The following is a 21,847-nucleotide window of genomic DNA, read 5'->3' as shown; positions in this document are numbered from 1 at the left end:
TGCATGCGTGATGGGAATGTACATGACTTCATTTTTTCGTTCGCGAAGTTAAAGAACGTTTTGGGATCTGATTTTATATTTTTCTCTACTCTTGAATTGTAATTCTCATATGCTGACGATATTTCTGCCTCAAGTGCTCCGAAAATTTCAACGTATTTTTCTAAATTTTGTGACGTTTTAAACTTTTTATACGCCTTGTGTGCTTTTTGCTTCCTGTTTTTAATATTTCTGATTTCTTGTGTATACCACACAGGATATTTGGTGCTGTTCACTATTCTCTTTTGTCTTTTAGGAACGAATTCTTCAATAATATTGTATAAGTTAGTATAAAATATGTCAACAGCCTTGTCCATGTTGTTTTCATCTTTTAAAAGGTTTTGCCAACTTATGTTATTCAGTCTGTTGTTAAATTCAGGAACATTTGCATTTTTAAAATCATAAACTAATTCAAAATCAACAACGCTTGGGCGTGACCGATGCGAGTCTGTGAACACTGAGTATTCAATAGCCGTATGAAATTTTTCATTCTTCCATAATGGAACTGCTGCTTCTACAATACAAAAATCTTCTGTACAATTAGTAAACATAAGATCCAAATAGGAATTGAGCTGGTTACGAACATGGTTAATTTGATGAAGTCCCAAGTGGCTGCTTTTATCAAAGATGAATTGCAAAGTATCGTTTTCTCCTACAATTGGTAACAACAGAGAATCATTATCACTATCCTGTATAAAATTAACAGTATTCTGGTTAAAATCTCCATAAATATGAATTTTGGTTCTTGGATCTTCTCTTTGAATTTTCAGTTCTGCAGCAGTGAAAAACTTTTCGTAAGCTGGTTTTTTGGAAAAGTGTGGAGGAAAGTAGACAGAAGCGAAAAGATGTTCTTCGCCGTTTATTAAAATTTTAACCCACACATCTTCAAATTCTTTTTGGCTTTCGCTAACAATTTGTTCAGCTTGAAATGTAGCATTCACAGCAATAAGTACACCACCACCTGATTTTTTACCTGATAATGATAAATCGCGGTCACATCGAAAAACACAATATTTACTACCAAAGACCTCTTCGCTATTAATGCTATCAGACCAACTAGTTTCTGTTCCAATTATTATATCATATGTGCATCCGCTTATTTTATTTTGGATTTCATTTATTTTATACGCACTACGCATACGGTTAAAATTTTGGCAATAGACTGTAGTTTCACTTAAAAAAGAGCTACTTGATAAACTAGCGACATGGTCACTTACGTCGTGCTGGTCAGGGGGTGAAGTGGCTGCATCCTGTCCGAAATCCCTCAAGTTATGTGAGATGCCATGATCCTCGGGCTCAGCTATGTTGTCATATTCTACCTCAGGTGAGTGCGTCAGTGGTGCCGAAAACACGCATGTCTACATGTGCACGGCTGACACGATGTAGAGGAAGAATTCCCCGGAGCCATACCATGTGAATTCTGAAGACCGCTTACTGGGTACGGGTTTATAGTTTCCCTTTTTTCAAACTGCATCGTAGGTTGATAATTAACCGGTGGTTTGTTGAAGACATTTTTTGCTGCTGAAAGCAGCTCTCGATCAGGTGGAAGAAAACGGGGGTTGCCATGATTTCTGATGTGGGACTGGTAGGAACTGTTGTTTTTGTTATTGCTATTAATGTTATCCTGTTCGTTATGTCGAATGATGCTCCGGTGACCGAAAATATTGCTGTGATTGGTACTGTAACCGTTGTCGGAATTCATGTTTCGATGATTATGATGCTTTAAACTGTTGCTGTGTATGTTGTTCCTTACGTTAGAATAATTTCGTGCTGTATTTTGTTTCCTTTTCCTTCTAGCTTTTTCAGCATGTTTTTGTTGATTTAGCCGTCGTGATTTGCGCGCGTCGTAATCTGACCAGTCTGCCTTCCAGACCCTCCTCATGCCCAAAAGACGCCACCCTGAGTCATCAACGTTTTGCTCATTGTTTAACTCTTCCAGCAAACTGGGGAGAGGGTCAGGTGATGGTGATATCACTTCGTATGGGGAGTCTGGCATATTAAGTGTGACACAGTTAATTTGGGTTTCGATGTTGCCAATACCAGCCGATAACGATTTCAGCTCATCTAATACAATACCTAACCCTAGTATAGGGTTTTGTTGCATTGCAACAGTAGAGCACAGGTCAGAAGTTATATTGCTGATATTTTTCAGCTCGTCCTTGAGAAAGTTAAGGTCTTCGGAAATTCCTGCTGTCATTGTTGGCATTGAATTTGCAAAATTTTCTTGTGAAGCTTTCATCGCTATGTCAAAAAGTGAGGTAATGTGGTTTTTAATAGCACTAACGTTGTCAGTAGAACCACTGCTTCCAGTTGCCGTCAGCTGTTTTTTTTTATATCGACGAGTAAAGCATCGAGTCGGTCGATCGCTTCATGGACAATGTCAGCATTATTTGGGTGAACCGTGGAGCGATGAGTCACCTCCGTGTTTTTGTTGACTTGGTCGACCAGCCGCGCTTGTTGCTCCACAAGCGCGTTGAACTCAAAACTAGCCGTTATCATAGTTTGGCATGAGCTACAGCATGGTAATACATAAGACAAAATGTTGATTGTCTTGTCTCTCTTGCGAATTGAGCTCCTCTGAACAGGCACAGGTACAGATAATCCTAGGCAGGCTGCGTGGAATTGACGCGGGCATCCAGCACATTTCCACATACCGGAGTCAGTGGAAGAATCCACAGCACAAATTTCACAGCTCATTTTAACGGCGTACAACAACAAAAGTTAAAAAAAAAACACACGCAAAACGGCACCCGCACGCAAAAAAAATAAAATAAAATGAAAACGAAATTAAAGCGCACGCGGCTAGGAGCGACTGAAAAACGCGTCCACACTGATTGACGATTGACGAAATGTTTTGAAAACGGCGCAAAAGCCATTTGTAAACAAATCAGTGCTAACATTTGAAAACGGCACAAAAGCCATTTGTAAACAAATGGTTTGTGGGCCCTTTACTCACTACTTGAAGTACACCCACGCGACACAACAGCAACATCGGGTAGGAGAAATTTTCCCTACTGTACCCGACCATCCATTCGTGAAACTTCTTCAAAGTTCTTTATACAGAAATAAAGATTTATGTCAGCAATTCTTTACTTTAAATTTTCTATGATTTCGATTTACACATTTAAAAATCTTTATTGATCGATACTTACATTTAAGATTATTTCTTCATCGGTCATATGATAGTAATCTATAAAGGTGCCATACTAAATTTCTTTTAATTTCGATATGTCACATGGACTTTAGTATTCTTTACAAATATTCATCAATAAATATTTAAATACTGATATCCTCGTAACTTTGAACTTTGACAAAGAACAACAAAGATTGCCATCGATGTACATTTATAATCTCCTTGTTATCGATTTGCATCGCTGGTTAAAGAGAGTTCGAGACACACCAGGTGACAGATGGCAATGTTTATATTATTTATCGACATATTCGGCATTTCATCGGAAGAAGCAATCTGCCGGTAAATCTGGATGAACAATAGAAAAGGGCCCATCAGCATTTTTAAACAAACCGTTCCTAAGCCCTTTACTTACAAAGCGAAGGCCACCCACGCAAACCAACACCATCATCGGATAGGGGAAACTTCCACCTACACGATGATGGTGTTGGTTTGTGTGGGCAGCCTTCGATTTGTGATTAATTGGCTTTGGAACGGTTTGTTTACAAATGCTGATGGGCCCTTTTCTATCGTTGATCCAGAAATGAACAAGAAGACCGATGGCCGCGATGCAGCAAATGTTTACCATTGTCGTTCTTCAAGTTTACGTCTATATATTTAATAACCCGTGATAGCATGCGTGGTGGGATTCTCGGCATTTGGAACCCAATGAGGAAAATTTACACCTTTTTTACCTCTATTACACCTACATGGCAGTTGTGTATCGATATTTTGATTTTACAACAGAAATCGATATTTTGATCTGGCAACACAATCGATATTTTAACATTGGTAACGATTGGTAGCAATATTTTGAGAAAGATCTTTATAAACGATTCACGATTAGACTTTTAGCATCTTTACAATTATTCATGAAATGGTGACGATCGCTATCGATTTTTCTTATGAATGGCTTTGAAGATCGATGTATAGAAAATTAAAGAAAATTAACGAAATGGTTGGTCGGGTAGGGTTTAGTTATCATTCCCCGTACAATAATAGAAACTAAGTGAAAACTTTTTTCAGTGTACCGGATTGTACCACATGGCAACACTACTACTGGATTATACTAGCATTTTCACCAAAATTTAATGTATTAGAATGTTTTGGTTCTATCTCTTTCACTCTACTCAAAACTGAAATGCATAAAAAATCAGTGCTAACATTTGAAAACGGCGCAAAAGCCATTTGTAAACAAAATTTAATGGTTTGTGGGCCCTTTACTCGCTACCCGAAGAACGCCCACGCAAACCAACAGCATCGTCAGGAAGGGGAAAATTTCCCCTACCCGATGTTGCTGTTGTGTCGCGTGGGTGTACTTCAAGTAGTGAGTAAAGGGCCCACAAACCATTTGTTTACAAATGGCTTTTGTGCCGTTTTCAAATGTTAGCACTGAAATGACAAAATGATACACAATAACTTTAGATTACTGGAGTCATTAAAATTTTACTGAGTTTTTGAATTGCGGATCGCCCAGTAGTCATCACAGAAATAATTTGCATTACCGAACTGTCCGTAAAGTCAATCTGTCAAAAATAACTGTTCATTCAGTAATTGGTTCGAGTTGCGTATACTGGAAAACCCAGTAGTTTCTTTTTGTTTATTTTGCTGCAATTTAACTGAAAAGACAGTTATTTGGTTCATTATTATACCGTGTTACCCAGTTATATTAAAAATAGTGAATTTGCAGTCATAAAAGCATGAATCCTGGTGCAATTCACCGTTTATAATATGCCAATTAATATGACGACTTAATCCCTTGACGTACCCCGGAATAGCGCGTCGACAGTGAAAGCAAACAATGCAAACATCCATTTCGTTAATCAAAATTTGTTGGAGATCAAGGAACTGCAAAAAGAGTAAATAATAATTGTTGGTACTAACGAAATAGTACTTCAATTTCGCTGTCGAGCTTTCTCAGTTCCGTCATGATATAATTCAAGTTTTAACAAAACCGCGCGATTAAACACTTGCTCCCGGATTTTACTGAAGCTAAAATGGCGGCGGGAATAAAATGGACAGTTTAGAGTTTTACAATTCGTGGTCGGTAAAACAAGGTGGCTATTTTGCTGACCAGTCGGTAAAAAAATAAAGACTACTTTGGGTACAGTAATTATTTTTGCTGACTTTTCGTGAAATCACGAAAATTTGGAAATTAACGACTTTCTCAGTAAATAAATATTCTGTGTTCAGTATTTTGCATCAAACGATACCGAAGTTCAGTTTGTGTTTTGCAGAACGTCGGTTATTCACCTTTTTTTTTTTTTTTTCTTTATTATAGAGATTTTTAGCCATAGGCTAGTTCATCTCTTGGTTATTCACCTGATTTAAACTGAATGTTCAGTAAATCTTTCGTTTTACCGTGCACGTTGTTTCGTGAAAACCCATTAATGGGTAAAAAATACCCATTTTCAAACCATGTATGCAGCTGTCAAAAAATGGGGGAATATTGAAATCATAAAATGGGTGAAAAAATACCCATTTAAAGAATCAGTTCACGGTTGAATAATGGGTATATTTTTTACCCATTAATGGGTGAAAAAACACTTCGAAATTTTATTTTAAGAAAATTCTATTGCAGCGAACCACATTATTTAAATTGATTTCTTCGCCAGTTAGTCGATTGTCACTTCGTTTGTGCTATGGCTGTGTTCCATTTGGGCTGTGGTCCATTTGGAAAATTTTCACTTATATTTGACACTTCGAAAATGAATTAAGATGTTCGAAAATCCCTCTGTTGTTGATCGGTCGATTTTCGAGAAAGCGTCTGTCAAAATTGATTCCTTGTCTGTCAGAAATAAGTCTGCTGGAATCAGCCCAGTGCAACCCAGCGCGTAGGCAACATGTTATACTGTGACAGTGGGCCCAGCACAGCAAAATAAACGATTTGAGCCCGGGACATGCTGCCTACTGTCAAACGCTGCTGGTGGTATAGGCTTTGTCACTGGCCTGGCCCAGTGGCAGGCGTGTAAGCAACATGTTATACCGTGATAGCGGGCCCAGCGCAGCAAAATAAACGATTTGAGCCCGGGACATGCTGCCTACTGTCAAACGCTGCTGTTGGTATAGGCCTTGTCACTGGCCTGACTGGAATAGAAGGTTTATTTGAAAAAATTTCCATCTGTCACACAGCCTTGGTGAATTTTCACTTAAATTTGACACTTCGAAAATAAATTCAGATGTTTGAAAATCCCTCTGTTTTTGATCTTCCTATTTTCGAGAAGGTGTTTGTCAAAATTGATTACTGATCTGTCAGAAATAAGTCTGGTACAATCAGAGATGCCACAGACATGTCTGTGAATTTACAGACTTTTATTTTTTTCACAGACATTTTTTTGTTACAGACATTTACAGACTTTTTGGTATTTTTACAGATATTTACAGACTTTTGTCACAAACGAAGTGATAGACGGCTAACTGGTGAAGAAATCAATTAAAATAATGTGGTTCGCTGTAATAGAATTTTCTTAGAAGCTTGTGCCATCATTAACCAGATGGGATTGTATTTTTGTTTTGGTTTTGCTCAAAGTTGATTTTGGGTACACTCAAAGATAAATTAAATCATAAAAGCTTAAAAAGTATGCAGTTTCCCGCTTCACCTTATTGAGTCCGAGCCATGATTATTTCGGCAATAGTCATGCATGATTAAAATCGAAATAATCTTTCCAGTATTAAATTTTATTCTTTTTTAATACTGATATATAATCAAAAGAGATTAAAATTCAATCAAAAATTATTAAAATAGAATCTAAAATGATTAAAATTTATTCAAAAAAAGATAATCTACAATCTAATGAACCATGATTAAACCGAGGATTAAACTGGGATTAATATCAGATGCTTATTCTTTAGAAAGAGAGGATTAATTTTTAATCGTTCAATATGATTAAACTGAGTTTAATGTCAAATTGATTAAATTTCAGGCAAAATGGGAATAGTTCAATTTATCAGTGTACAATGATTCTTTGACAGCACAAGCGAAGTGACAGACGACTAACTGGCGAAGAAATCAATTAAAATAATGTGGTTCGCTGTAATAGACTTTTCTTAGAAGTTTGTGCCATCAGCCACCAGATAGGCTAGTATTTTTGTTTTGATTTGAACATAGTTGATTTTGTGTACAATATGATCTTTGACAGTGTGCAAAGACTGTATCATTTTGTCATTTTTTTATGCATTTCAGTTTAGAGTGAAAGAGATAGAACCAAAACATTCTAGTACATTTAGTGTTGCCATGTGGTACAATCCATTAGTAGTGTTGCCATGTGGTACAATCCAGTAGTAGTGGTGTTGCCATGTGGTACACTGAAAAATTGCAATAGCAGATGCGTCACCAAAGTTTTCGAGCCACTCCGTCTGTCACTTCGTTTGTGGTAATTGTTTGCATTCCAAATGAATCGGTGACGGAAATGAGACGATGAAATTTCGAAGTGTTTTTACACCCTTTAGTGGGTCAAAAATATACCCATAATTCAACCAATAATCAATACGAAACTAACGATTTTAAATTGGCTCACTACTTGATTAGCCTATTGGTCACAAGCAAATCGATTAACGCACCCCATTCTAGTCGAAATTCCAGTACTACACTATATTTGTTTTGATTCGCTATGAAAGTTTGACAGATAAAATTAGGAGTTCGTGGATTTTCCTGTGTTTCGAAAGGTGTATCGATTAGCTTGGGACCGAAGATAGTACCAGAGCTGAGCCAAAAAGTTGAGCTCGTTTCTTCGGGACTTCTGGTCTTACCCGAAAAAAATAACAACAAAAATACATTGAAAAACAATGTAACAATAAGACGAAAATTATTGTCTTAACAATGATTTATATTGTTACGTCTACAATAAATTTACCTTGATTTATGTTGTACAAAACAATAAATTTCATGGTAAATGGAAAATTTACAATAAAAAAGGGGGGTTGTTAAGTATCTTAACAATGACATTTTCGTGATTTTCCCATATATATTTTTTTAATAACATTATATATTATTGTTATTTTACTGTTGGTTGGCGAATTTATTGATTAAAAAAAATAACAGAGTGTATGTGTTGGCTTGACAGATCTACTTTATCGACTTTAAAAATAAATCGAAAAAATAAAACATTGCCCCGGGAAGGGAAGGGGGTGGTATGTCTGTTACGGGTGGTCCTTTTTTTACTGGTTATGGATCGAGATTCAATCCGGAACTTGTGAGAAATGCAGGCCAACTCCCCTGCGCTCGATAACCCTAGGTCACGTCTCCTTGGTGGTTGAGCGTCGTTGAAAAGTTAATGCATTCGACTGGAGAGAATCGCCCATGAAATATGCTTCCACCTGAGAGTTCTTTCCTGACATCTTCAAGTGGTGGAATTTTTTATTATTATTGTATGATTATTGACTGCACGGAAAAGGTCTCCATTAAGCTTTAGAGAGGGTCTAGGATAAGATATGAGCGGACGCGGACTGCCTGGTTTTGAGCCAAACGAACTGTCAAAGCCAGAGCCATACGAGCAGCGCCTATCTTAATTACATTGGCAGTGTTGCTGACCCTCTCATAGTCTGCATGCTTCAATCAGATTTATTTTTATTGTTCGTGAAGTAACCCACAATGAAAATACACCAATATTTAATGTAACAACAATTTTTATTGTAATAGAGTTGTTCATTATTGTTCATGATCGAATCATGTTAACAATAAAATAAATTAAAAATACGATAAAAAACATTGCAACAACATTTTATTATGTACATTCATTGTACAGCTAGGTAGCAGTTTTGCCGTTTTCGGAAGAGTACAACATTATAACAATCATTTTTATTGTCGACAATAAATATTAATGTTAGAGCATTGTTTCCACTGAAAATTTCACTGTATTTTTTTTTCGGGTAGAGTTACCTCTATGATTCAACCAAATACAAGTAAGCTGCATGTCTCAAATAATTTATTTTCCTGTGCTGAGCCCAAAGGAAGGCGTGATCAGAGATTTTATGCCTCAGAAAATCTCGGCGGCACCGACTGGGATTGAACCCTTTTGGGGTGAGAGGCAATCACGGTTATCACTACACCACCGGCGCCACTATATTTTTGTTGTTTATAAATATCATAATAACTTACAAAAACTGTAGTGCGAAAAAGGCATTAGGAGGTTCTGAGTTATTCCATAAACTCATCAAAATACTTACGGATGTTTGGCAGGTGTACTTGAACTATTTTCAACTACATGTTGAATTGTTGTTTTACCTAAACATGCTGCTAAATGTAGTACAAATAATGTCGAAAGCATCCGCATCTGAAACAAGAAGAATAATATATTTTTAACAATAAAATCCACATTTAAATTGTAACGGGACACAGGGTTGTGTTTTTTAAACTCTTTATTTGTTCCTATTTCAAAATAAATTACATTTCATTTTAACCTAGGTGCTCCAGCTACTACAGTAACTTACCAGCCTTAATTGTTATGATATATATCTAAGTGTTGTTTGTTCCTGCCTTGGCAATTCAGTATTTTAAACAGGTTTTTTTTTTAAACCTGCATGACCAATTGAAATCTTAAAACTTAAAACAAAAACTAAATCTTATCTAAGTATAAAGGGAATTAACCGTGAGGATTGCAACGATTTTTGCCTGAAATTATTAATAATTTTGTTGGACATTTGTTATGAAGTCTCAACATTCGAAATTCTATGTACCTCGGTAGTACTGTACCCTGGGGGCAACAACGTTGGGAGAAATCTTCCGTTTTTGTAAATAAGAAAATAGAAAATATCTGAACTTTTCTGCAGTCCGCTGAAAATAACACGAAGACTTCTTCCCCTGCAACCCTGAAGCAAATCAGAGAAATCCGAAGTGAACTTGCTATACAGTATAGGCCCAAGAGTACTACCCTGAGGAACTCCAGTACTAACAGGTAGTCGTTCAGATTTGATAATCTACCTGCAGAATTCTGTCAGTTAAATAATTTTGAACTAATTTCATAATATAGAGTAGAACATTAATTATGTTGATTAAACATTAAACAATCAAACCTTCATGCCAAACACATTTGAATGCTTTTTCTATGTCTAGAAGAGCAACTCCAATTGAACAGCCTTCAGATTTGTTTGAACGAATTAAATTGGTAACTCTTAAGAGTTGATGAGTATATTTGAAAGTCCATGGCGAAATCCAAACTGCTCATCTGCAAAAAACGAGTTCGTTCTATTTAAAATTATCTTTAAAAAAAAAATAGAAGGGTCTGTGCCTAGGGGCACGAACGGAAGCTTGGCGCTAGGCGAACGGAAGCTAGGACCCCTAGTGAACGGAACAAATGTGTTGAAAATTTTGTTCTTTTAATTGTTCGATTATCTATTATCTTAACTCTTCCCGTTTTTGAATTGGTGCCCTGAAAAGGGCCGGTTGTTTTTAAAATGGTGGCCCTGAAAGGGACCGTTTGTTGTTTTTTTTCCTGATGTCCATCGAAAGCGTTGTTGGAGTTGGAGGGTACGGAACGAATAGGTACAAAACAATGTCAATCGCTTATGAAGATTGCGCATGTACAGCGCAGAATCGTATTGCGACATTGCACTGAATATTGACTTTCTCAATGAATTTGTTTTGCTATTCAGCTTTCCCTCGATCAAATTAATGAACGATAGTCGTTGAACTCCGTACACTTCTTCTTCTTCTTCTTCTTTTCCTTTATTTAACGTCGGTCTCTGTTCCGCAATCTAGTGCCAATCACCGACAGACATCGATTGCCATCCATTGACGGCAACCGAATGTGCAGGAAGGCAGCTTCCACACCTGCGTAGGATATCGCACTCATTCACAACATACATGGGCCGGGACCAACGGCTTGACCAGAGATTTTTATGCCTCAGAAAAATCCCACCGACCTCGGCTGGGATTGAACCTAGACCCATTGGGGTGTTAGAAAGCAGTCAGGCTTACCACTACACCACCAGCGCCGGCATCTCCGTACACTTTGAGTGCGTAAGCAGAACTGATACAAATTTTCCTTTGCCTACTGATTTTATACTGTGCGTGCGCACATGTGATAGCTACAAGGAAGTAACAAAAAAAATGAAGATGACGAAAAATATTCTAATTGGCTATTCTGCGAGTATAGACCAAACAGTCATCTAGCACTCGCGATCAGCTGGGACGGGACTAGATTGGCTAGTGGGTAGCGATTTCGAGCCAATTTTCTGTCAAATCCGAGCCAGTTGCTGATTGGTAGAATTGACAGTGGCAATTGTGGAATAAAAAGGACAGAGGGATCACATCAATCTGACTGGCAGTGATGCCGGAATCAATGTTGACGTCAATGGCGTTGTTAATTGTTTATATTTTTTGAAAGTAAAGTTGGAAAATAGGGTCCACGGTGTGCTTTAAGCAATGGATATTCTAGTTTGTTTATGGTTGTTTTTATTGTGTTAAGCAAAAATGATGTACAAGGTGCTAAACGGCGGTAGAAACTCCGAATCAAATTCAAATAGAAAAATCATTCTGCAATCCTGGCATCATTGGTCAACTCCGTCAAACACCATGCACTAATTTTCGACGGGCATTCTTCAAAAACATTAAGAAGAGTGAGAAGCTGGATTGTCAAGTCCCGTCCCGGGCGATCAGTTGCAGTAAAGGGCTTGAAAAGGGATTGTATATCGTCCGCAACTGGGTACGTTAGCGTTAGCGTTAGCGTTGTTATGATATACTTCGTAGATTTGATACTAGCGACACTCACGTCTCTTCTGAAATTCTCAGTTAGACTACTATCAGGAATAATGCTAGGGAGTAAACATTGGTTCAAATCTAAACAAGAGTAACAGAAGCATGGCTGTCGCTTTTCCCGGCCACGCCCATCTTTACCATAACTACACTGAAACAAATCGACATGTACCGTTTATTGGATCCATCTTATAACATAGCAATGTCAGCCGATTTATTCATTCTATGTGATGATTGATAGATTCCATTGGATTATCACTTAAAATCTATGACTGCGATATGGAATGATTTCTATCGTAATTTCACATACTTAGTACTTGATAATAATTTGCTTCGAACGTGGTTAGCGATAGGTAAGATGTATATGAATATTGACTGATATATTTCATGGTGAAAAACTGGTGATATGTAATGGGTGGGAACAGACATCTAGAAACAAATGGAAAATCATATAAGTTTGCACTATCAGAAAATTCAGTAAAATATACCTGTTTTCATGATGAATATTGTTCACTAAAAGATATACTTATAAGATAATCATGTATATTTTATTGGAGTTGATTTTAACAATTTTTGACGTTTGTTGATATGTTGCGTGTGAACAGACATGTAGAAACTATTGGACTGTCATTTAACTTTGCAGTATATGTATATCTCATTGGAATAGCTTCCTTTGATTTCTGAGGTTTAAAGATTGTAAACAGATCTATCCCAATCATTAAATATATGATTTGCCTTTTAAGAAATCCAACAGCAAACATTTGTTTGAGCATGGTTTTCTGGGATGAATATCGCTCCCAATAAAATACATCTTACATGATTGTTCTTTATAAATTATTGAAACAATTTTCAACGATGTTATCGTACTCTCATTAAAATTATTAGTCGAACTAAATATTGCTAACAACAATGATACTGTATTGAATAATCTTTGTTTGTTATTGCCTCATAAGATAAGGGGTTCCGGAAAAGAATGTATTGAGATTGAAAAAAATGATTCTACTGCAATATTTATTTTGCTAATATTCAAATTGTAAGTCTTCTACACGGCTAATTCAGATTCCAGCACTAGTATTAAAACTTCATGCACCAGTTCCATGAACTCATATAATGTAGTCGTTGTTTTGTTGCACATAGGAGCATTAAGAAAGATTTGAATACACGATACCACTGAAATGGAGCATAAATTTGTCAGTGTTATTTTTCTTCACTCTAGCAAAACGAGCATAGCGTTGCACTACATTCCATGTCGAGAGAGCTGTTCTTACTTCATGCTAATTCAACGAGCTCAATATTGAAGTCAGCCGTGGCCCAATGGAATCGAACGCAGACACCGAAAGCATCACACATCAACAGTTCTGGATCGAATCCCAAATCAGCTACATTAAAAAAGACACAACTGTGAAAACTCCCCCCACTGCCTGATGTTTATTTTTCGATCTATTTTTAGAAATTGATTAAATATATGTGTCAAAAGAAGAAATAAATTTCATATGATTTTCACATAAACTTTACTTCGATTGATTTATGACACATATATTATATTGTGGTGAAAAGTAAAGCTTATGCTTATGGGTTTCAAATCCATTTCAGTTAATTATTATAATTTGACCGATTTTCATTTATCATATGACGATCATATAAAAGTTGCCAAATTATCAGCATTGTAAGTGTATCAGATATTCATATAGAATTTACCTGACACATTTTCAATCATATCATTTTCAATGGATTATCTTATAGCGCAAATTTATTAGACTTCCACATAACAGGAATATGTCAAATTGGTTCAGTGTAGGGATAGGGAAGGAAATGTTGATGTAGTACTTACTTAACGAGAGGCCACCGACTTAGCGGCACCCTCATAAGTGCTACGGAGTTGGAGGGTTGGGTAGGGTATTCGGTTAGGATTCACCGCAAGTTGGCGATGCAACCAAAAGTATGTATTTCTCAAAAACTTAGAAGGAAAGGGCTTCGAGATAATTGGCTTTGCTGATGACATAGTCATAATAGTACGAGGAAAATTTGATAATATCATTTCAAATAGAATGCAAACTGCTTTAAATTATGTTTCGTCGTGGTGCGCTAAAGAAGGGTTGAATATAAACCCTTCTAAGACCACTATTGTACCGTTCACACGGAAAAGGAAATTTTCTATAAATAACTTAAAATTGAAAGAAACCTCTTTAGAACTTTCACGAACAGTCAAGTATCTGGGAGTCATTCTTGACAGTAAACTTAACTGGAATTCACATATAGAGCAGGTTGTTAATAAGGCAATAAATGCTCTTTGGATAAGTAAAAAAACATTTGGTAGGAAATGATCCACTGGATTTATTTGACGATTGTAAGACCCAGAATATCCTACGCATCATTAGTTTAGTGGCCGAAAACTAATGAAAAATCGGCTCAGAAGAAGCTGGAGAGACTTGAAAGACTAGCTACTCTCTCAATAACTGGTGCAATGAACAGCACACCGAGTATTTCACTAGATGCTCTACTTTATCTGATTCCGTTGCATAAATTTATCCAATTAGAAGCTGAAAGGAGCGCTTTAAGGATTCAACGAACAAAGTACTTCCTGGAAGGTGATCTTACAGGACACCTTAGCATTTTAAAAATGTTTGATATTGATTCTCTTGTATTAAAAAATGAAGACTGGATGGAGAAAAAATATAATTTCGATCGTTTGTACAATGCAGCAGAATTTGTTCGTAATGTTTGGGAAAGTGGGGGACCAAACATCCGTCCAGGTTCAACTGTTTTTTTATACAGACAACCGTGTGGGAGCAGGGGTAACTGGTCCAGGGATTGATATCTCAATATCCATGGGCTACTGGCCAACCGTGTTCCAAGCAGAAATTCAAGCAATTCTTGAATGCTCTGTAATATGCTTGCGCAGGAATTATAAACATTCGAATATCTGCATTATGTCTGATAGTCAAGCAGCATTAAATGCTTTAAAATCAGCAACATGCAATTCCAAACTCGTATGGGAATGTGCAATGTCACTTCAGAAATTGGCCTGTCAAAACCAAGTAAACTTATATTGGGTTCCTGGCCACTGTGGAATTGAAGGGAATGAAAAAGCCGATGCGCTAGCCAGGATAGGATCATCACAGCAATTCATAGGACCAGAACCATTCTGTGGAGTTTCTACTTGTTCTCTTAAAATGGAGATCAAGAAATGGAAAAAAAATGAAAGTGGAGACCAATTGGAACAACACTTCCATTGCTAGGCACTCGAAACGGTTCATAATTCCGAACATTTCAATGACTAGCAAAATTCTTGAATTATCAAAGAAAGATCTCAGTGTCTATACTGGTTTGATAACAGGACATTGTCCATGTAAATATCATTTGAAGCTAATAGGAAAACTTCAAGAGGATATGTGTCGATTCTGTGGTATAGAAAAGGAAGACTCTGAACACCTGCTATGATCTTGTGCAGCAATCTTCAATAAAAGGCGTATTTTTCTGGATAAGGGGCTGGCAGAACCCTTTGATATTTGGAATGCAGGTCCCAGTAAAGTAGTACATTTCATTCTAAATGTAATACCTGGCTGGGAAAATGCTTTTGGTCAGTCTATGTCGGTCGCTTCACAAAATAGTGATACGACATAACTGATAAAGCAATATAAAAACGGGGAATATCACAATAGATCAAAGTAATGGTCGCAGTGATGAATACACCCAACACGAAAAAAAAAAATTGTTTATTTGATGTTTATTTAATCTCTCGATAGTCAGCTATCGAAAGAACATATTCATTTTATTATTTTGTTTAGTGATAATGAATTTTAAGAGTCATGACGGAGAGCTTGGGATTAAACCCATGATTTTCTGCTCAGTAAGCAAAAACGATCCCTCCAGGGTCATCGAGCATCTCAGAACCAAAACGCTTCGCGACAATACAGGACTACGTTTTCGCTTGATATGCAAATAGTTTCCGAGGTTAATGTTCAATATCAAATATACAAATGATGATTGCTGTGGAAGTGCTTGGAGTTAAATCCATGATTTTCTGCTCAGTAAACAAAATCGATCCCTCCAGGATTATCGAGCCACAGCGCTTCGCGTCAAAGTACGAATAGACAGTTAGCGCTCAACTTCCAAGCGAAGCAGTCGATTTATTCTCGCTGGAAGGCATTCGCAAGCTATATTGTTTACTTTATTTTGAAGAGTTTTGTTTCGCGAGTTCTTGTCGCCGCGATGAGTGTCCGACGCGAAAACACGTTTCGTATTCATTACGAAAATGTGCCGAAGAAGCCGTCCTTCGAGGAGCTTCATGATTTCGTTGCAATCGAGTTGGGTCTAGAATACGAGCAGGTGTTCCGGCTCCAGCCAAGTAGGGCTCTTGGATGCGCTTTTGTGAAGGTTGTCGACCTGGAGCTTGCACAAAAAATCGTTGCCGAGCACGACAACATCCACGAAATCGAGGTCGACGGCAAAACGTACAAGCTTCGGATCACACTGGAGGATGGATCGGTAGAGGTGAAGCTAACGGACCTGTCCGAGCTCACCACGAACGAAAAAGTCGCTCGAGCTCTAAGCGCATACGGTGAGGTTCTCTCGGTGACCGAGCAAGTCTGGGACAGCAAATACCGCTTTGCTGGACGCCCGACCGGCGCTCGGATTGTGCGCATGATGTTGCAACGTAACATCGAAAGCTACGTCACTATCGACGGTCAGTCAACGAATGTGACCTACTCCGGACAGCTGCAAACATGCCGTCATTGCGGCGAATTCGTCCACAATGGCATCTCTTGTGTACAAAATAAGAAATTACTTGTGCAGAAGACGTATGCCAATGTAGCAAAAGAAACCGGACCGAAACCCATCGGCCCGAGTCCCATCGGCCCGAACCCCATCGGCCCGAATCCCACCGCGCCAAAACCCAACGCCACGAAACCCACTGCAACGAAGGAGAAATCGCCTCTCGTTAAACCGTCCGGACCGAAGCCCGTTGAGACGAACCAACAACGTAAAAATCCACCATCCCAACAACCGAGCGTGCAGCCTACGCTCGCTGCTCCGAAGTCACCTAAACAAAACCCAATTGTGTCAAAGCTGGCGAAAACAAATCAGTCCGAGCAAAATGCTACTCTCATGGCGCCGCCGGCTCTGATAAATTCTGTCAGCAGAATGGTCACACGACAAACTACCGATGGTAACGAAACCGATGGGTCATCTGCCTCTGGAAGCAGCAAGCGCCGTAGTGGTCGTCCTCCAGGCAAGAAGCAGCGACAACACTATGACGGTGATGCGAGCGAGGAGGTAGACTGCGAACTATAATGGCTCTCTGCAGTTACAATATCACCTCGATAAACATCAACACTATCACCAACTCGACAACTCAACGCACTACAAACCTTTCTACGCACGCTGGATATAGACATCGCACTCTTTCAAGAAGTAGAAAACGAGCAACTCACATTGCCCGGCTACACTGTTGTGTGCAATGTGGATCACTCACGAAGGGGGACGGCAATAGCGCTGAAGGAGCATCTGCGATTCTCAAACGTCGAAAAAAGCCTAGACGGACGGTTGATTGCATTACAACTGGAAAACACAACAATATGCAACGTGTACGCTCCATCTGGTACCGCACTCCGTGCAGAGAGGGAGCGTTTCTTCACCAATACTCTTGCTTACTACCGCCGCCATGGCACAGAACGCACACTAGTAGCGGGTTATTTCAACTGTGTCCTACGTCAACGTGACGCAACGGGAAACAATCACAGCCCCGCTCTTCTCGCATCCGTACAGTATCTGCAGCTTCTCGACGTTTGGGAACAACTCTGTCCAAACATCCCCGGCTACACGTACATCACACACAACTCGTCGTCTCGTCTAGCCCGTATGTACATACGTCAGCCAGAGCCTTCGGAGTCAATTAAGAACAGCTGATGTGCATGTATGCTCTTTTCTGACCATAAAGCCGTGACAGCGCGAATTTGCCTCCCACAATCAGGGCGCGAGCCAGGTCGTGGGTTTTGGTCGCTCCATCCCCATTTATTAACACCAGACAACATTCACGAATTTCAAGTGCGTTGGCAATTCTGGACCCGCCAGCGGCGGAATTACGCTTCATGGATGCAGTGGTGGCTAGCGTGCGCAAAGCCCAAAATAAAATCCTTTTTCCGTTGGAAGTCAAAGGCTGCTTTCGACGAATTCAATCAAGAACATCAACGCCTCTATGGAGAACTACGACGAGCGTACGATAGATACTATCAAAATCCTGCGATGCTGTCAACTATAAACCGTGTGAAAGCAAAAATATTGACCCTCCAGGAAATTTCACACAATCCTTCATGCGCATCAACGACAATTTTATCTCTAGAGAACCTATCTCGATGTTCCAGCTGGGTGTCAGGCGTAGGAAACGAACAACCATCACACAGCTGCGTGACAACGATAACCAACTCATCGACGACCCCGGCGCAATTGAGCGGCACATGCTTGGTTTCTACCAATCACTATACGCTGCGGGTGAGACGGAAAGGGAACCAGCGGACAAATTCGAATGTGAGAGGGTGATCCCAGAAAACGATCCGGTAAGTGAGTCCTGTATGAACGAAATTACTCCGGCCGATATCTTCACAGCCATCAAGACGAGCAGCCCGAAAAAATCCCCCGGAGGAGACTCTCTGCCCCGAGAGTTCTATCTCAAAACGTTCGACGTCATCTGGAGAGAAATCACACTGGTCATAAATGAGGCACTTTCGGGAAATTTTCCGGCCGATTTCGTCGACGGTGTGATCGTGCTAGTAAAAAAGAAGGGAAACGATCCAACAGCGCATTCGTACAGGCCGATCTCGTTACTCAACTTCGACTATAAAATCCTCTCTCGTGTCCTCAAGCAGCGTCTGGAAAGCGTGATGAGAACCCACCGTGTGCTCAGCGAGAGTCAAAAATGCTCCAACTCCGGCCGAAACATCTTTCAGGCCACGCTCGCCTTAAAGGATCGTATCGCACAGCTGGTCAAATGTAAACAACGGGGTCTGCTAGCATCTTTCGATCTCCGTCACGCTTTCGACTATGTGGATCGTGCATTTCTCTTTCGGAACATGTGCTCACTCGGGTTCGATCCGAACCTCGTTCAGCTACTCAACAAAATCGGAGATTTGTCATCTTCTCGCCTGATGGTAAACGGTCATCTCTCGGATGCTTTCCCCATCGAGAGATCGGTTCGCCAGGGAGATCCACTCTCTATGCATTTATTTGCTCTCTTTTTACACCCTCTGCTCAAGCGGCTCGAGGGTATATGTGGACCTGATCTCGTGGTTGCATATGCCGATGATGTGTCGGTGATCAGCACATGTGTGAGTAGAATGAACCAAATACGAGAGACATTTCAACGCTTCGAACGTGTCTCTGGTGCCAGGCTAAGTCTGGAGAAATCTACATCGATATCAATAGGCTACACTGATACCATGCCACTCACAGTACCGTGGCTGCGGAATGAAAACACCGTTCGCATTCTGGGAGTGACGTTCGCAAATTCCATACGGTGCATGGGCAGGCTGAATTGGGATGCTCTCGTCAGTAAATTCGCTCAGCAGATATATCTCCACTCGCTCCGTACGCTCACCCTCAACCAGAAAGTCACCCTTCTCAACACGTTCATCACCTCCAAAATATGGTATCTCGCATCCATTCTCACTCTGACTGCTGCTCACACTGCAAAGCTGACGGTGACGATGGGCACGTTCCTATGGAGAGGCATCACGGCGAGAGTTCCAATGCAACAGCTGGCGCGTAGCAGAGAAGCAGGTGGTTTAAAACTCCAGCTACCAGCCATGAAGTGCAAGGCGCTTCTCATTCATCGACATGTGAGTGATATCGGTTCCCTTCCTTTCTACAGGTCTATTCTTACCCAGACAAATCCTACCCTACCTGCAGACTGTCTTTGTATAAAACTCATTCTTTCAAGTCTCCCAACATTCCCTCCGCAAATCCAACAAAACCTCTCCGCCGATAGCATTCATAACCATTTCATAGGCCAAACTGAAGCACCGAAGGTAACTCGTGAGCATCCAACAGCGAACTGGCGCCAAACCTGGAAAAACATATCCATGCGAAAGCTGAACTCGAATGAACGGAGCGCCTTGTTTCTGTTGGTCAACGGAAAGCTTGAGCACCGAAAACTGATGTATCGAATGAACAGAGCCGATGGAGAAAACTGTCTGCACTGCAACGCTGCATGTGAAACATTGCAGCACAAGCTCAGCGAATGCGTAAGGGTAGAGCCAGCTTGGAGACTACTGAAGCGAAAGATAACAACTCTACTCAATGGATGGTGCCGACTCTCGATTGACGAACTCTTGAGGCCCCAATTAAGGAATATAGACACAAACAAAAAATGTAAATTACTCAAATTGTTCATAAAATATGTCACCTTTATTATGCAATGTAATAATGTAATCGACGTAACCGCATTAGAATTTGCTTTGGAAAACGAAGTTTGAATGATTGTACTGTAATTATTTTTTAACTTTCTGAATAAAACAAATTTTACTAGTAAAAAAAAATAGATGGATGAACTATCTAATATTGAATAACTATTATTTACGATAATTACACACGCAGAAAATAATATTTTAAACATAATAATATTTGACGTAAAATCAATAAGAATTTCATTTTGTTTTGGCTGCAAAAAGAAATCATTATTGTTTCAACAATCCAGTATTTTTGTTCCTCAAAACCTATGGATTGTGAAATCAAAAAGAAAATCTTTTCGAATTTACAAGAGCTTTCATGGTTTTGACGTAAGCTGTCAAATTTGGCAGCTGGGTCAACAACAAAAATATGTAAAAGAGATTTCTTGTTGATTCAATCATATTTATTTTATGAAGTCTGACAATGCACGCAGTAGAAATAAAAATATGTTTATTGATTCAAAAATCCGGAGTGATTTGAGATTTGGGCGTAATTGCTTTTGAAAACAAACACGTCAATTACTGATTTCTCTTGAATAAAAGCTCAATCTCACAAACAAACTATACCAAATGATAGAAGAATCATTCCTCTACCTCATAGTGTTATTACTTTTCGAGATTGTGCTTTTATTCGCGAGAAATCGATGATTGACGTGTTTGTTTACAAATGCAATTACGCCCAAATCTCAAATTACTCCGGAAATAATATGGCCAATTTTTTTTATGTTTTGTTTTCTTTTTCACTGATCATCCTTCGGAAGGGAAGGTTAATTAGTTGATGGGTCGATATGTAGGGTCCAGGTGTGGGAGCTGCCTTCCTGGCGTCGGGAGCATTGGTACTCAGTACGGAAAACAAGATCGACGGAAAAAAATCAAGGAAAAAAAACAGAAAATTGATTATATTTAGCAACTGCAGCTCGAACTGCAGCATACTTACTTACCTCAAGTCTCAAGATTTTCAGAAATCTTGCACTTATTTCCCGAAATTCACAAGTTTTGTTATTGTTTACATTTTTGTCCGGGTGGAAACGAGGGAATGATTGGTAGTTATTTTTGCATTGATGGCCCGGGGAATGGACACAGCAAATAAATGCTAAATTAAAATTAATTATTGTTGGCTTAATAATAGAATATTGTTTTTTTTTACAATAGTTGCAGTTGAAAAGTGGCTTATTAAAACAAAAAGAATCCTATTTTGAATTTATATGAATAAGTATTATTGAAACAACAAATTGCAATATAATTTCAACCGGAATTGTTTGTTTAAATACAACTAAAGTTTTTTTTTTTTGGTTCAATGCAAACAATTTTCTGACCGTGCATGTTAGAAATCTCGTGACTACTAAAATCTCAAAAAGATACTCTCACAAATATATTTCACGCAACCAGGAATCTCAAAACCATTAAGGCCCACGCACATTAGATTCGGATCAGACTCGTTGCGGCAAAGTGACAGCTAAATCTATTATCTAACTGTCAAATTTACGTCAACGCAACGCGAACGGA

The 21,847-nt window shown here is 39.0% G+C and overlaps 1 protein-coding gene across 1 annotated transcript in view; it reads right to left on the bottom strand.

The window, feature by feature from the left end:
• Nucleotides 1–21,847, bottom strand: part of LOC135712011 (uncharacterized) — a 70,411-nt gene that overhangs the window by 21,247 nt on the left and 27,317 nt on the right. The window contains exon 2 of the mRNA XM_065234978.1: nt 9,371–9,477. Within this exon, the coding sequence (XP_065091050.1) occupies nt 9,371–9,477 (107 nt within the window). The remainder of the gene's footprint in view (nt 1–9,370; nt 9,478–21,847) is intronic.

The sequence above is a fragment of the Ochlerotatus camptorhynchus genome, unplaced genomic scaffold, assembly GCF_037179485.1.
Source record: "Ochlerotatus camptorhynchus isolate MF236.1 unplaced genomic scaffold, CSIRO-AGI_Acam_v1.1 ptg000453l, whole genome shotgun sequence".
NCBI lineage: Eukaryota > Metazoa > Arthropoda > Insecta > Diptera > Culicidae > Ochlerotatus > Ochlerotatus camptorhynchus.
This window is presented reverse-complemented; position numbering and strand designations above follow the sequence as displayed.